This window comes from Paramormyrops kingsleyae, chromosome 5 (assembly GCF_048594095.1).
Source record: "Paramormyrops kingsleyae isolate MSU_618 chromosome 5, PKINGS_0.4, whole genome shotgun sequence".
Lineage (NCBI taxonomy): Eukaryota > Metazoa > Chordata > Actinopteri > Osteoglossiformes > Mormyridae > Paramormyrops > Paramormyrops kingsleyae.
In genome coordinates, this window is record NC_132801.1 from 34,744,518 (window position 1) to 34,758,496 (window position 13,979).

Genomic DNA, 13,979 nt, shown 5'->3' on the forward strand with positions numbered 1-13,979 from the left:
GATTCGTTCACAGAGCTTTTCTTGACTGCCTCTTTTTCTTGACCCTGACGTCAACCCAAGGTGAACGGTCACAATGTGGTGAAGGTGGGGCACCGACAGGTGGTCAACATGATCCGCCAAGGAGGCAACAGCCTCATGGTCAAAGTCGTCATGGTAACGCGCAACCCAGAGATGGAGGAGGCGTCCAGGAAAAAAGGTAAATGGCTGCCAAGGAACGATGGACATGTGGTTAAATTAGGAGTACGCTTTGTAGTCTTTCAAGGCTGAAATTGTATCAGCGATAAAATTAGTAATTATCAAGTAGCAATCATCATTAACTTTAGAACTGAAAGGAGATATTTCGTTATAGTTTGCTTTTGTTATCAAAATAAAGATTATTATGCATATTGTACACTTGCAGAATGGTTTTATATAAAACATTTTGCATTGTATTGTTATACATCTACAACAATTATCTGTGTTATAATTATGCATATGAAACATCTGATTTGCCACCCCCATCTCCCGCTTGGTTCGTTATCCCTCTTTCTTGGCAGTTCCCCAGCAGAGTAAGAGACTGACTCCACCTGCAATTGCAATGCGCTCCAAATCCATGACCTCAGAGCTGGAGGAAATGGGTAAGGGACAATGAGGGGGAGGGACGAGACTGAAAAATAACCCAGCAAGCCAGTGACAAAGGGGGGACGGGTAGGGAGCATCCACAAATGTCATTAGCTATATGAAAAAGTAAGAGGCTGAAAAGTAGTGAAAGAAGTAGGGTGATAAGATGGATTGGTGAGCCCTTAGTAGGATAGTGGAAGAGAAACAGGGATTGGCCATAAGGTACACAAAAAGTATAAGGGAGTGGTCAATGATGTTGGCCATGTAATGAGCAGGGATAATCTTGAAATCACATACTTCTGTGAAAAAGTTAAAAGGGGATGTTTCAGAAATATTAACCAACAAGGAAATAAAAAGTGAACTGCAGTTTTCAGTGGATTTCACTGTTCTTGCAGAAATTCCACACAGTCCCTTCCAGCACCCCTACTGCAGGTAACCCTAAAATTGCAACACCTGACTGACCCTGAAACCTCCCCAGCCCAACCAATCCCCCCCTTCATCCCTCTCTACCCACCAACCCACAACCCAAATGTCATTCCAAAGGACCCCCGATGTTCCCCACTAATATCCTGTATCTAACTGACAGTACGTTGTCCTAGTAACAGAATAGGGAGCATAAAATCAGTAGAACTAGAGGTGCAACACGCTGGCAGTGGGTGGCACTGTAGCACATCTCTCAGGGGGGCAATTAGCTATGATTATGGAAAGTATGTCACTTCAGATAATCACAGAAGAAAAGCGGTGGTCTTGCAGGAACTCAGCTACAGGTGCTGTTTACAGGAGCTGAGTCTTGGAGGCTTGACCCAGCGAGGTCTCTCAAAGACAAAGTTGTCTTTACAGTCAGCTATGTTTCTTCTTTGTAACATCCTGTGTTATTTCTGGTTGATTCTCCTCTAAGGGCCGTTTAAAGTGTTTCCCATTAACCATGGTATTGATTGTTTTGTCTTACATGTCTCAGAACTTCACTTTCACGTTTCTCCATTCCGGATACTGGATTTAAAGATTGAGGAGTATCATTCCAGTGCTCGGCCCCTTTAAGAGGCAGTTGCCAGATATTTTGCTCCAGCAACCTTGGAGCATCATGGGGGATGAAGATGAATCTCCTGCAGTGGAATCAGCTGTGCAGAATCCACAATTGCACTCTGACGAATGATACCTCTTTTCTTGAGTCTCTCAATCGGTCCACTGCAGGAAAGTGAGGTTTTGAGTCTGTTTGTGGATGTATTTCAGTACATTAATGACATTCAACCAAACATGTTTATCACACCACAGACTTTGGTTAAGCACATGTATTAACTTTTACTACATGTTTCTCAGATCACTTAATAAAGAATGAGGATTTTCATTATGAAACTGCTAGGCTGAACCTCTGCAGTTTATGGTGCATTACCAATGCTTAGGAGAATCTTCCAGAATCCATAAGTGCCCCATTTCACTGCACTCCTGTCCAGCACACCCTGCCTCAGATGCAGGCTGGCCTCCCCATCAAACATACTATTAAATGTCACGTGCCAACACTGTGGTCCGAGGCGGTGTTTAGGTAGCGTAGCAGTTAAGCCCTTGACCCACAATGCTAATGAGATAATGAGGCAGCCTCTACCAAAAGCCACCCCCCATCCCCCCCAACTCCAGATATCGGCGTGTTAGAATGCACATCACGCCATCCACTCTCGACACGTGTAACACACACCAGACCTGCCTGCAGGTTGCAGTGACCGGGACAAAAACAGAAGCAAAAAAAAATAAAAAAATGAAAATCACATGAACCCCACTATCCCCATGGGCAAAAACAAACTATGTCTGACTCAAAACCCATCTTTTCTATTTCTGTTCCTGCTGCATGGACATCTAATAGTGGAGAAAGGTGAGAGAGATACACCTGTTTCGCGATAGATTATACCTCATCTGAACGGAAAGCATGTAGCCATCCGCTCTCACGTGTACAAGTTAGCTCTGCCAACTCAATAATCTGAATGTTTACACAAATCGGAAATACGGGGGATGCTCGTAGCAATACTTCAATTAAATCCTTCTCCATTTTGGATGTTGCAGCTGCCTCTCCTTGGAAGAAAAAAGCAGGTGACGATGGCTACTCCCTCCATTATCTATTCATGTGTTCTGTTCGTAGATCCCTTGTGTCTGTGTGTGCATGTCCACAGTGATAATATACCGTCCTTGTTTGGTTTATGAAACGTAAAGTTTCTGTCATTTCAGAATTCGAGGCTTCGCAGGTTTCAGAGAAGAAGAGGACAGTCTATCAGATGGCACTAAGTAAGAGTACAGACGAATTTACTGCTAGAGTGCTTGCCAGGCCCTGTATTGGACAGGAAGATGCGTGGACGGACTCTGTACCTCCTTCCCTCACAGATAAGCTAGATGAGATCCTGGCAGCTGCCCAGCAGACTATCAGCACTTCTGAAGGACAAGGGCCACGGCCTCATGGTGGAAAGCGAGACAAGAACAGAGGCATCTACTCCAATGAAGTACAGCGCACATTTTACTCTAATCCTGTGTGGTTCATTTAGGGCAGGGATTCTCAAAGTCCAGACTGCAGTCTGGATGAGGACCGAACTGCAAATTAATCTGGACCCAATGCACCTTAAGAATCAATATGGTTAACGTAAAAAGGCTTAACATGGTTTGAAGTTCAATAGTACAATGTAGAATCACCAAACTTCGTACCAACATAATTCATCAAACCCCTCCCCCCATGACAGACAGACGGAACAATCAATGAGCATGAAAAAGTACCCATTGTTGTTATATATTGATGTCCATATGGAAGATTATTGTTTATTCCTTAAAGTTGAAATGATGTCTTGTTATTGAAAATCAATCTGGACCTCTAAACTAAAAGCTGATGTGGACCTTTGATCAAAAACTTTGAGAACTCCTGGTTTAGAATTTAGGCTCCTGCGTACAGTTTTCCAGCATCTTCCTAACACTCCTTTGGCTGCATGCAACTTTATAACTAATGGGTCTGTTTTCGCTATGCTACAAATCGGAGTGTCACACCATTGTGAGTCTGTGCCAGGCAGCATGACAGTCCCCACAGAGAAAGCCAAATCTGAGAGTGGCGGACAAACAAGTTCCCCTGCAATACTTGTTCGCCAAATATGGTTCGCCTGCTACTCTGCAAAGTTTACTATGAGACCTTCTCACTCCTTGCAAGTCAACAGAAGAGCAGGCGAGATGAATTAAATAAAGAGGCAGCACCCGACTCATGTAAAGTCAACTTGCGTAAATCCAAACTTACACCCAAAATATCCGAGAGATTAAAGAAGCGCTAATGCAAAAAGGCAACATACACCTGTGACTTTAATCTTTATCTTTTCTTTTATTGAATGTGTTCTTTATTAGGTATTAGTAGTAAATTTCTTGATTATGTGTTTTTTGCTATAAGGTGTCTTGAATGGAATGGGGGGCATACAGTTTATGGAGCTGATTACTTACATTTGTCAAGAACTGCCTGTACTTGCATGAGGATGCGAATGTCAGGCCTGTCAATGTTTCCTCTTTAGGTAATTTATGTTAGTATTCCCACTGATTTTTTTCCCTGTCTGTTGCTTCTTTTCAGCAGGCAAATTACGACCAATCAGGAGTCGGCATGATGTCATCGGGATCAGGGTTTGGCTATGACCGAGCACAATTAATGTCAGGCCATGCTCCACAGCACGGTATGATGCTGCGACAGAAATCCATCGGTGAGGTTGTCTGTTTATCTGTCTGTCCGTCCTTGGTCCGTACTTCACTGTACTGTTCTGCGTGACTGTGCTATACGATACGTAAGGCTCCAGTCTGCTTTGTCTGTACCGTTCTGTGCTCTGTGTCTCTACTGTACAGCCGTGTACAGTAAAGGTCAGTACTGTCTGGGACAGTACTGGGCTGGACTGTACTCATCTGTATGTCTGTCTGTTGCGACAGATATACAGACGCCAGAGCAAACTCACTGAAGCTGTGGTGCAGACAAACCCTCGTAGGCATAGCAAGGGCACGAAGGAACATGCAGCTCTCTTGAGTGCAATTTAACAAAGAACGAACCAAGACCAAAAGACATGGACAGACAGATACCAGCGTAGTCCCAGTGGTAGAATGCAAAATGAGTGATGAGTTTGGTTTGACATCATTGGCGCCCTGTAAGTCTTCATGGTCCAGCTGGCTGCTAGCTCCTCCTTTTTCGAGATGTTTCTCAGAGTCCTATCTAGTCGTTATACTTCGCTGTCGAGTATGTGCATTCTTACTCTCTGAACTTGGCTTTGCTCCAGGTGTTACAGAGGAGGAGAAGCAGTACCTTCACCCTCCGGCTATGAAGTTCTCACGCAGCCTATCGGTTCCTGGCTCTGATGACATCCCTCCGCCCCCCACCACTGCCCCACCTGACCCTCCTTTCTCTGCAGGGCCCTCCTTGGGCTGGAGAGGGAAACAGCTGCAGAAACAGCCCTCAGTTTCGGTGTCCCAGGCTTCCACGTCGTCGCAATACCAGCTCTACTCGCAGGCAGTCCACTATTCGCAGACAGGCCGTGGAGGGCCGGGTGGCGGCAGCGGGGGTGTGGACCATGCAGCCGCTTTCTCCCACCCTTCGTCACACCCCTCCCACCCCCAGCCGAGTCGGCCCACTCGCAAAGGCAGCATGTACGTCGGAGAATCTGTAGGAGCCGCAGCAGGGAGGGCGGCAGTTTTGAGGAGGGGCTACAGCAATGCCGTCCCCCCATCCAGCGTGGCCCCCATGAGCCAGCAGCAGCCATCTGTGCAGAGCCAAGTCTCCCAGCAGCCAGCGTCCCGCATGGACAGAGGCGGAGCAGGCCTGGCGGGTGGCGGGGGTGCACCCAAAGGAGGTGCCAGGAGAGGAAAGGGCCACTTAGTCAAACAGTCCAAAGTTGAGAACCAGACACCCACGCACGCTCTCAACAAAGTCCCTGTGGAAAAAAGCTCCATCCCCATCCCGACCATCATCGTTAAGGCACCTTCCACCAGCAGCAGCGGCCGGAGTAGCCAGGGCAGCAGCGTGGATGCAGAGCCACCGGCAGAGACTGAAGCCAAAACGTCACCTGGAGAGCCTGCCGAACCCCCAACATCCACCCCCAGCTCCGTGGCGGGATCATCTGCAGCAAACCCCGTCCCCTCATCCACCTTCCGACCTTCTCTCCCATCCCTCCGTACCCAGGAGAGCGTGGATTTCACCAGTCAGTTCGGGGCAGCCATAGTTGGGGCGGCCCGCAGGGACAGGGAGCGATTCCACGAAGCACGGAGGAAGAGTGCATCCTTCTTCATCTCAGCTGAGGATGAGGTTGGATTGGGATTAGGTGGAGGGAGGACCCCGACAACGCAGCAGCACAGTGCCCAGATGGAGAACCCGTCCCCCCGCCTGCGCCCATCCAAATCCATTGATGAGGGCATGTTCTCTGGAGACACCTTCATCCATCATACGCGCAGCATGCCCCCCGCATTCGGGCTCCCGGAATATTCCACGCCAGCACCTGCTGGCGACTATCAGCCCAAATCCGTGCCGACCGATTTCTATCGGGCAGGGAAACAGCCAGCTACCACCTTCATCCACCCATTGACTGGGAAGGTTCTGGACCCCTCTTCCCCACTTGGCCTGGCCCTGGCTGCTAGGGAGAGGGCCCTAAAAGATGATGGGAGGATGCGCAGGGAGAGGGGCGAGCACCACTTTGGGCGCCAGCTCTCCAGTGTCGGGGCCTTCCCGTCTATCGCCACCTCACCATCCCTGCTACCCCACATCGCCTCCTCCTCGACCGCCTCGGTCTCCCAGTCCTCCAGCTCCTCTTACCTCGTCACATCCTCCTCTCTCGCTGCCACCACCTCCACACCGGGCCGCCCACCTTCCCCGAGGATATACCGCAGTGGAGGGGTGTGGGACGAGGAGGGCGGTGAGAAGGAGAAAGAAGCGGGACCCAGGGAGGGATTGAGAGTGCGATTTTCAGAAGATAAGCCGATCCACACACATCATTACCAGTCGCAGAACTATCAGATGGGCTACAGGGAGCGGGAGGCGTATGGGAAGAAGCCGGAGCAACAGGCCTCCCAGTTGCAATCCCACTCCTCTTCCCATCAAGCTCCGCCACAGAGACCCACCTTCTTGCGCATGGAAAGTGACACCAATGCCTCAATCCTCTCTGTGACTCCCCCCTCCCCTCCCCTGGTGGCCCCAGCCCCCACAAAGGGCAACGAAGGAGGAGAAAATGGAGGCTTGGGTTTGATGGTACTTCCGCCTCCTGCCCCCTCAGTAGACATAGATGATGAGTTTGTTTTCGCTGACCCCTTGCCTCCACCTCTACAGTTCGCCAATAGTTTTGATAGGGGTTTGGGAGGAATGTCAGGGTATGGTCATCAGGGAGGAATGATTACCAGTAACTTACACTCTTCCATAAAGCCTCCACCACCTCCTCCTCCCCCTCCACCTCCTCCCCCACCTCCACCAGCACAAAAAGAACCTTTCATAGGAAGTTTTCCTTCCCACACGCCACTTACGTCCCCCCAGGCAGGGGATTCCACCACATCCAGCCTTACGTCCTACGACAGTGAGGTAGCCAACCTAACCCAATCAGCCCTCTCCCCTTCCTCCTCCCGCCCTTTAGCTCCACCATCGCCCTCCACCCTCCAGCCATCTCTGTCAGAATCGTCAGCCCCTGCTTCGATCTCTCCTCCCTCCACCTTCCATGGACCCCGATCTGTCAGTCACTCTCACCATCTCTACAACAGCACACAGAATGCGGGACACTCCTCTCCCACCCCTCCCCCCCTTTCTGCTCCTTCCACGACCACCGTAGTGGTCCGCAGTCCCACCCCCACAGCCAATTCTGCCCAAGACAGGGGGATATCTGTTGCGACCACGACTGTGAGCTACGTGAGCACCACCCCAACCTCAACTGCCCCTACACCTACCACAACCACCCCTATGCACTTGGAGCATGCAGCAATCACTACCGCAAGTGGGGGTGGGGGCAAGACCATTGACCAAACCCACACTTCCGCCAAAAGTGGGGAGTCCCTGGAGACCGTGGTAGATTCTGGGATTGAGGAGCTGGACAGTCGCAGCAGTAGTGATCACCATCTGGACAACATCTTAGGGATGGGAGGAATGAGAGGGGAAAAGGGAGAAAGATTAGGGGGGGGGTCAGGGGACAGGGGCAGTGACATCCTCGATTCCTATATGACTTATCTGGATGGGCAAACGTTTGAGATGCACAACTCAAAGACAGCGCCTTCTACCTACCCAAAAGTACAGCGCTACAAGGAAGGTGGGAGGTCGGTGCCAGACCTTCATCGACAGACCAACACTGCGCCACCCTCCTTTCACACCCAAAGACAGAGAGAGGAAGTGGCCGAGGAAGTCTTAGAAGGCGAGGAAGTCAACGAGGAAGAGAACGGACATGAGGGCTATAGAGTTCGGGAGACCCAGAGCTTGGGGACTCATTCCTCCCTCTATATTGAGAGGCCTCGGACACCAGATCTAAAACCCCTCTGGGGAGAAGGGGGCACTGGGGGGGGGCCTGAAGGCATGGGAGAAGAGGGGACGCAGGGGGGTGTGGTGTTCCTGGAAGGACGGAAATTGCACCCCCCTCTCTCGAGTATGAAGGCCAGCATCATCAACGAACTGAGCTCCAAATTGCAGCAGATGGGCAACAAAAGCATGGAGAGCTGGGGAGGACAGAGGTCACTGGCTAGACACAGGTACGGCTGCTCGCGGTCTTTGGCTCCACTTGGTGTTGGACATCTGTATCATATGTCTAAATGTCCTTGTTGAAAGTCATGTATGTCCAGGTAGATTTCTCACTCTGCTGTGTTTTCCTTGTAATCTCGAGCATATATGTTTGTGAATGATGTCTCTCATGCTCTGGACAGGTTTGCTTTTACCTGTGTTTCTGTGACCTACTGCAAAGTCTTGGTGTCCTGTCCTGCATCCCATACGCTGGGCGTGTCTGTTTACTCTATTTGTGACCGGTGTGGATAAGCCCTGTGTGTCATCATTAAAACAGCACTGAGTCACTTCCCCCCTGCTACACTGTGACTGAGTCAACAGTGTGTCAGCACAATGTATGACTCCCCTCTCGAAATATCTGTCCCCTGTGCTTCGGCATCTGATATTTTTCTAGATTCTCCTTTTTGTTTTTGTACTGTTCTACATGCAATATACAGTATATTTTGTCACTGGGCACCAAGAAGAATCCACAGACAAATGGATAGTCTTTGGTCATATGCAGGGATTATATACAAGAATGTATGTGTGAGTACGGATTTAAGCCTCCTCTCTTTCCGGTAATCATCAGTACCTTTCTTGTCTGTTTGCCTGTGCCTCAAACAGCAAGGTTACTCAGGGATTCTCTCTGTCTTCCTCCTGCTCTTGCTCAGCTGTTTATTCGATGTCAGTGCAGAGGAGCTGTGTTCCTCAGTGAAAAGCTACTGAACTCCTGCCCTCTGTCTTTCGTCCAGGTTCTCTGAAGACTCCTCCTCGGCCCTGAGCCCTCCAACCCCCACAGCTCGCTCCCCCTCTCCGCTGCCCACCTCCCCCACTCTAACTCCCCAGCCAGCCCTGTCCCCAACGCCCTCGCCCTCCCCATCATCTCAGCCATCGCTCTACCCAAACTGGGCCCGCTCTCCATCCCCGCAGCCCCCTACCGCGCGCTCCCAGTCCCCACAAACCCACTCCCCCCTGTCCCCCTCCTACTCCCCTTACCCTACCTCTCCCAAGCACAGACACTCATACCGAAGCAAGGCCTTGGAATTCCAGTTCGCCCCAAGCAGGGAATCCCGGAGGTCTGAGTCTCACAGCCATTCCCACCACTTACAGCGCCGCCGTGCACCCAGCCCACTTATCTCTTTGTCTGATAGGCCAAAGCTTGGCCCCCCTCGTCCTTCCTCTCTTCCGATTCTTCCTACAACACCCTTATATGGCAGCCCCTATGAATTAAGGGGTTCCATCACCCCGCCGTCGCCAGCCAATCCCCTGGGAGACCCCTACTTCTCACCTTCACCACCTCTCTTTGCTCCCTCCGGGGCGCCCCCTCCCAATTCCTCACTGGTGGTCTCCCGCTCCCTCTCCCCAACCCAATTCCTATCAGGCACTTCCTCTCCTCCGCTGCATCCGCTCCCTCCGCCAGCCTGCCTCAGCTATCCGCACCTGCCCCTGCCTCCGTCCACCAAGCCCTTTGCCTCCAAGCCTCTCCCATACTGGACGAAATACGACGTTGCCGACTGGCTGGGCTATCTGAACTTGGGAGAGCACAGGGAGAAGTTCTTGGACAATGAGATCGACGGCACGCACCTCCCCTCCCTCACCAAGGAGGACTACCTGGACCTGGGGGTGACCCGTGTTGGTCACCGCATGAATATCGAGCGAGCATTGAAAAGGCTGATGGACAGGTGAGATAAAGGTGTAGGAAAGAGAACAGAGATTAGTAGGAAAGAAGAGGAAAATAAAGAAAAGATAAGGAAAAGGGAAGGGCAACAACGGAGGAAGAGAGTTCTGTAGCTTGTTTCTTTGAAAGCATGTCCTCCTGTGGTGTATTTTGTCAGAATTATCAACGAGTCCCAAGGTCACACCATGTCCATCACCTTGTGTATGCTCTTTGTTGTCCATCACCTTGTGTGTACTTTTTGTTGTCCATCACCTTGTGTATACTATTTGTTGTCCATCTCGTGCTCTGTTTATTCATATCAATTGTTTCCCTCTGCATTCCTTCATAGGCTTTCTTCACCATTCCCTGTCTCTGCTCTACCCCCCCGAGAGGGTCAGACCGATCGAAGGAGAAGCGAAGAGACATGAAGCCAAGAAGACAGAGTGAAGGAGAGGGGGATATGGAAAAGAATGGAGAGAGAGAGAGCAAGAGCGAGAGAGAGAGAGAGAGAGAGAGAAAAACAAAGCGATCACAACTGTAAATACTGGATTGGCAGACCGTTGGAAGCATGGCTTACTGTCACTGACAGTAGCGGATTAATAAAAAGAGAAGAAAAAGAGGAGAGCGGATGGGAAAAGAGAGGAAGAGAAGCAAAGGGTTGGGTGGACGTGTGTACCACAGACAGACTTCTGTGCACAAATCACGACACATCACACACACACACAAACACACACACAGAGGTACAGTGTCATTTTAAAAAAACATTAAACACACAAACATATGAACAGACTTAAATGTTAAATTACATGACATATTTCAACAGTAACATTTTGAGAAATATAAATGTATATATATAAAACTAAAAAGTTTTACAGCCAGACCTTTTGATCTCACTTATTTGTAAGTTTAGGAGGAGAATGGCAACTTTTGTGCTTGAGAGTGTGAGAAAGAAAAAGAGTGGAGATAAAAGTATTAAAAAACAGCTACATGCCTTGGCCCCCACGCCTGTTCAATTCAATCATGTTTTCACACTCTCCTATTTTTCTGGTTTGATTTTGGCCTCTTTCCCTGTTACTAGGGAAATAAACACTGCATTGTGGAGGTACTTGTGTACTTGCTTTTTTCCCACTCAGTGACAACATCCCAGCTGGTGCAGAGCTCTGTATAGGAGACACCACTGCTGGCAAAAACTACCGTTTGATAACTCCTGTTTGACTAGAAACTGACCTCCTCTCAGTAAACTGTGCCCTTGCCACAGAACCCTTATCAACCACGACTTTATAAGACATCTCAGTAGGCTCTCATATTTATTACATTTATGTTTTGACACACAAAAGCAGCTCCCCATACACAGAGACAAGTGCAGAGTCACACCTGCGGATGCTGGAGGAAGCGGGGAGTGGGCAGACGCACATGGGAAGTTGTCGATAAACTGGGAGGCACCTCAAAACGATCACCAAGGAGACTTTTTAAAGTCACATTTTTTAGAAAAAAAAATGCCGCAAAATTATACTGACAATAAAGGCAAAGGAAAATTACAGACTTCTGTAACATCAAAGCAAGAGGCTGCATCTACAGCAACAAGGAGGACAATTATGAAACTTTTAATTGGAGAGAGAGAGAGAGAGGAGTGGGACATTTGGGAGAAGAGACTTATAAGACTATTGCTCCCTTACCCACTCTATCCAGCCCTTCCAAAAAAAACTCTTTATAAGGAAATTAAACAACTGAACAAATTATTATGGGTGAATGAATGAACTAATGGATGAATGAACGATTGAGTGAATATATATTTGCATCTGAGTTGAAATGCTGATTGTTAAGCAGTTTAAGTGGAATAAGCATCTTGTCATTCATATAATAAGAATTATTGTTATTACTGTCATTATTATTATCACCTTCATTAATGTTATTGCCATTACTGTTCACTGCAGTTCCATTGCTATTGGTCAGAGAAATTAATTTTGTATCATTTTTGAGTTATAGTCCCTCCCATGAACCTATAAACTTCCAGCATGATTGGGCAAAACAATTTCACGGTGATTTAAAACTGAACCGAGTAGGGGACACAGGTATGACATACAGTTTATTTACGATAGTGTAATTGCAAATGAGAGTTAAGTTTGTGCAGCCTATATGTGAATGGTTGCCAGATTTCATGAATAACAACAGGATTTATGAAGTATATATTTATTCTGTACTCTTTTATATAGAGCTGTCTGCTATCTCAAATTCAAAGAAAAAAACCTTTTGCTAGCTTTAGAAAAAAAAAAGTAGGTATGTAGACGGATGGTGACGGCTTGATCTTGCGCAGTCCCAGATGTTCGGACACACGGAGGGTTTCACTTCTCCTTCGCCCATCTTTTCAGTTTTTATTCTCCCTTATTTGTTAGAGATATCAAATCAACAAGGGCTCTACTACCTTCCAGGTCTGTTGGGTTATGTTTAATCTTTCTAGCCAACTTTCTTCATCCTGCAAACCCACAGACTTTGTGGGCCAGCCTTCAGAGGCACTTTCATATGGGGGGTTCCTGTTTATTTTTATATTTTTATGGTCTTTTGAAAAAGGATGAAGATGGCCCATTTCACATGCTATAAACATGAATTCAAAACAATTGGGTAAAACATGCTACTGCTTCCTAAATATAATGCCTCTGACACATTCATGACAATAGTTATAATAATGATCATGATAACAGCTAGCATTATAAAAGTTTTATAGAATCTCTGTCTTCCAGATGTTTGAACATGAAGCAAATGTACACTTTGTTCATTTACTGAAATGCTTTCTACACAACTTGCTCTAGTCCCTCTGTTATCTGTCTCTCTCTCTCTTTCACAGCAACATACAGTGAGTGTCTGAGCCACCCTGCTATTCTTTCGGATCTCAGCTCTCTCTCTCCAATCCTGCACAGTCACAGTGAAGTATCGATGGCCATGCCTTTATTTATCCATTTATTCATCTACCTTTAAGTTAATTTTAATCATTATATATTGTTATTCAGTTGCTGTAGTCCAGGTCTAAATATAAGGCCTTGTAATAATTGAAAATAATTATCACCACTTACTTCAGTTAGATATTGTCAGAATGGAGTATGAAAGGATTTATTGGTCAATATTTATTACACTAAATATGTAAGTCAAACCAGGTATCAGCGCTACGCAAGTATGAGAGAGTATCATTGTGATGAAGGGATTGGCCAGAGAGTATAGAAAGCATTACTGTTTCACTTAAAAGAATATTTTAAAATTGTAAAGAAACAAATAACATAAAATATGACAACATGAGATATTATTTGGAGATATATATATATATATATATATATATATATATAATGTATATGTGATTCACATATACACATATGCCTACACATACAGTATATGAATTACTGTTTTAAGAGATGAGAAATAATGGTTATATAAAATTAGTATTATAATAAAGATGCTGAAATAAAATTAATAACTGGTTCTTTTCATTACGTCTTTCTTCACCGAATTTCTTTCCTACACCTGCTCCTGCCAGAACAGGCTACTCCCTGACACTCAGCAGCTATCGTACCACGTTTGTTGTGCTACCTGCTTAATCAATGAAAGTCAAAAATATAAACACAGGGACATGAAGATTATCTGTTTTTCTTAGAAATTGCTTGTAAGTTTTTCAGAGGTATTCACCAGATGGTGGTTCCCTTGAGCAAAATATCATGTAACAACCTTACTTTAGATACATAGTTCTTATTAAGGCTTTGATTAAAACTGAATAACTGTACATGATCATTTTACCCAGTCGTTCAAATACCAGTGATTACAATTTACTCCTGATTAGATCCAAAACTAAATTGTGATATAAAATGATCAAGCCACTGATTTAAAGCGCTTCACTGGTTTATTAAAACGTGTCCTTTTATGAAGGTAATATTAATTATTAGAATGTATAATTTTATACAAATCATAATAAAGCCTTATTTATTATTTCATTAATAAATTATCAAGTTTATGGTCCAGTACAATTTGTCATATTGA

At 46.7% G+C, this 13,979-nt stretch overlaps 1 protein-coding gene across 8 annotated transcripts in view; it reads left to right on the forward strand.

Annotated features, from left to right (window-relative positions):
• Positions 1–13,410, forward strand: part of LOC111836527 (SH3 and multiple ankyrin repeat domains protein 1-like) — a 76,460-nt gene extending 63,050 nt beyond the window's left edge. For 4 of the 8 annotated variants that reach the window (XM_023797878.2, XM_072712645.1, XM_072712643.1 and 1 more), the window contains 8 exons: positions 61–196; positions 537–617; positions 2,815–2,871; positions 2,968–3,083; positions 4,178–4,304; positions 4,866–8,295; positions 9,055–9,984; positions 10,309–13,410. In XM_023797878.2, the coding sequence (XP_023653646.1) occupies positions 61–196; positions 537–617; positions 2,815–2,871; positions 2,968–3,083; positions 4,178–4,304; positions 4,866–8,295; positions 9,055–9,984; positions 10,309–10,387 (4,956 nt within the window). In that variant the 3' untranslated portion in view covers positions 10,388–13,410. The remainder of the gene's footprint in view (positions 1–60; positions 197–536; positions 618–2,814; positions 2,872–2,967; positions 3,084–4,177; positions 4,305–4,865; positions 8,296–9,054; positions 9,985–10,308) is intronic. The other 4 variants (XM_072712647.1, XM_072712644.1, XM_072712648.1 and 1 more) reach the window with 4 other exon arrangements.
• The last annotated feature ends 569 nt before the right edge of the window (positions 13,411–13,979 follow it).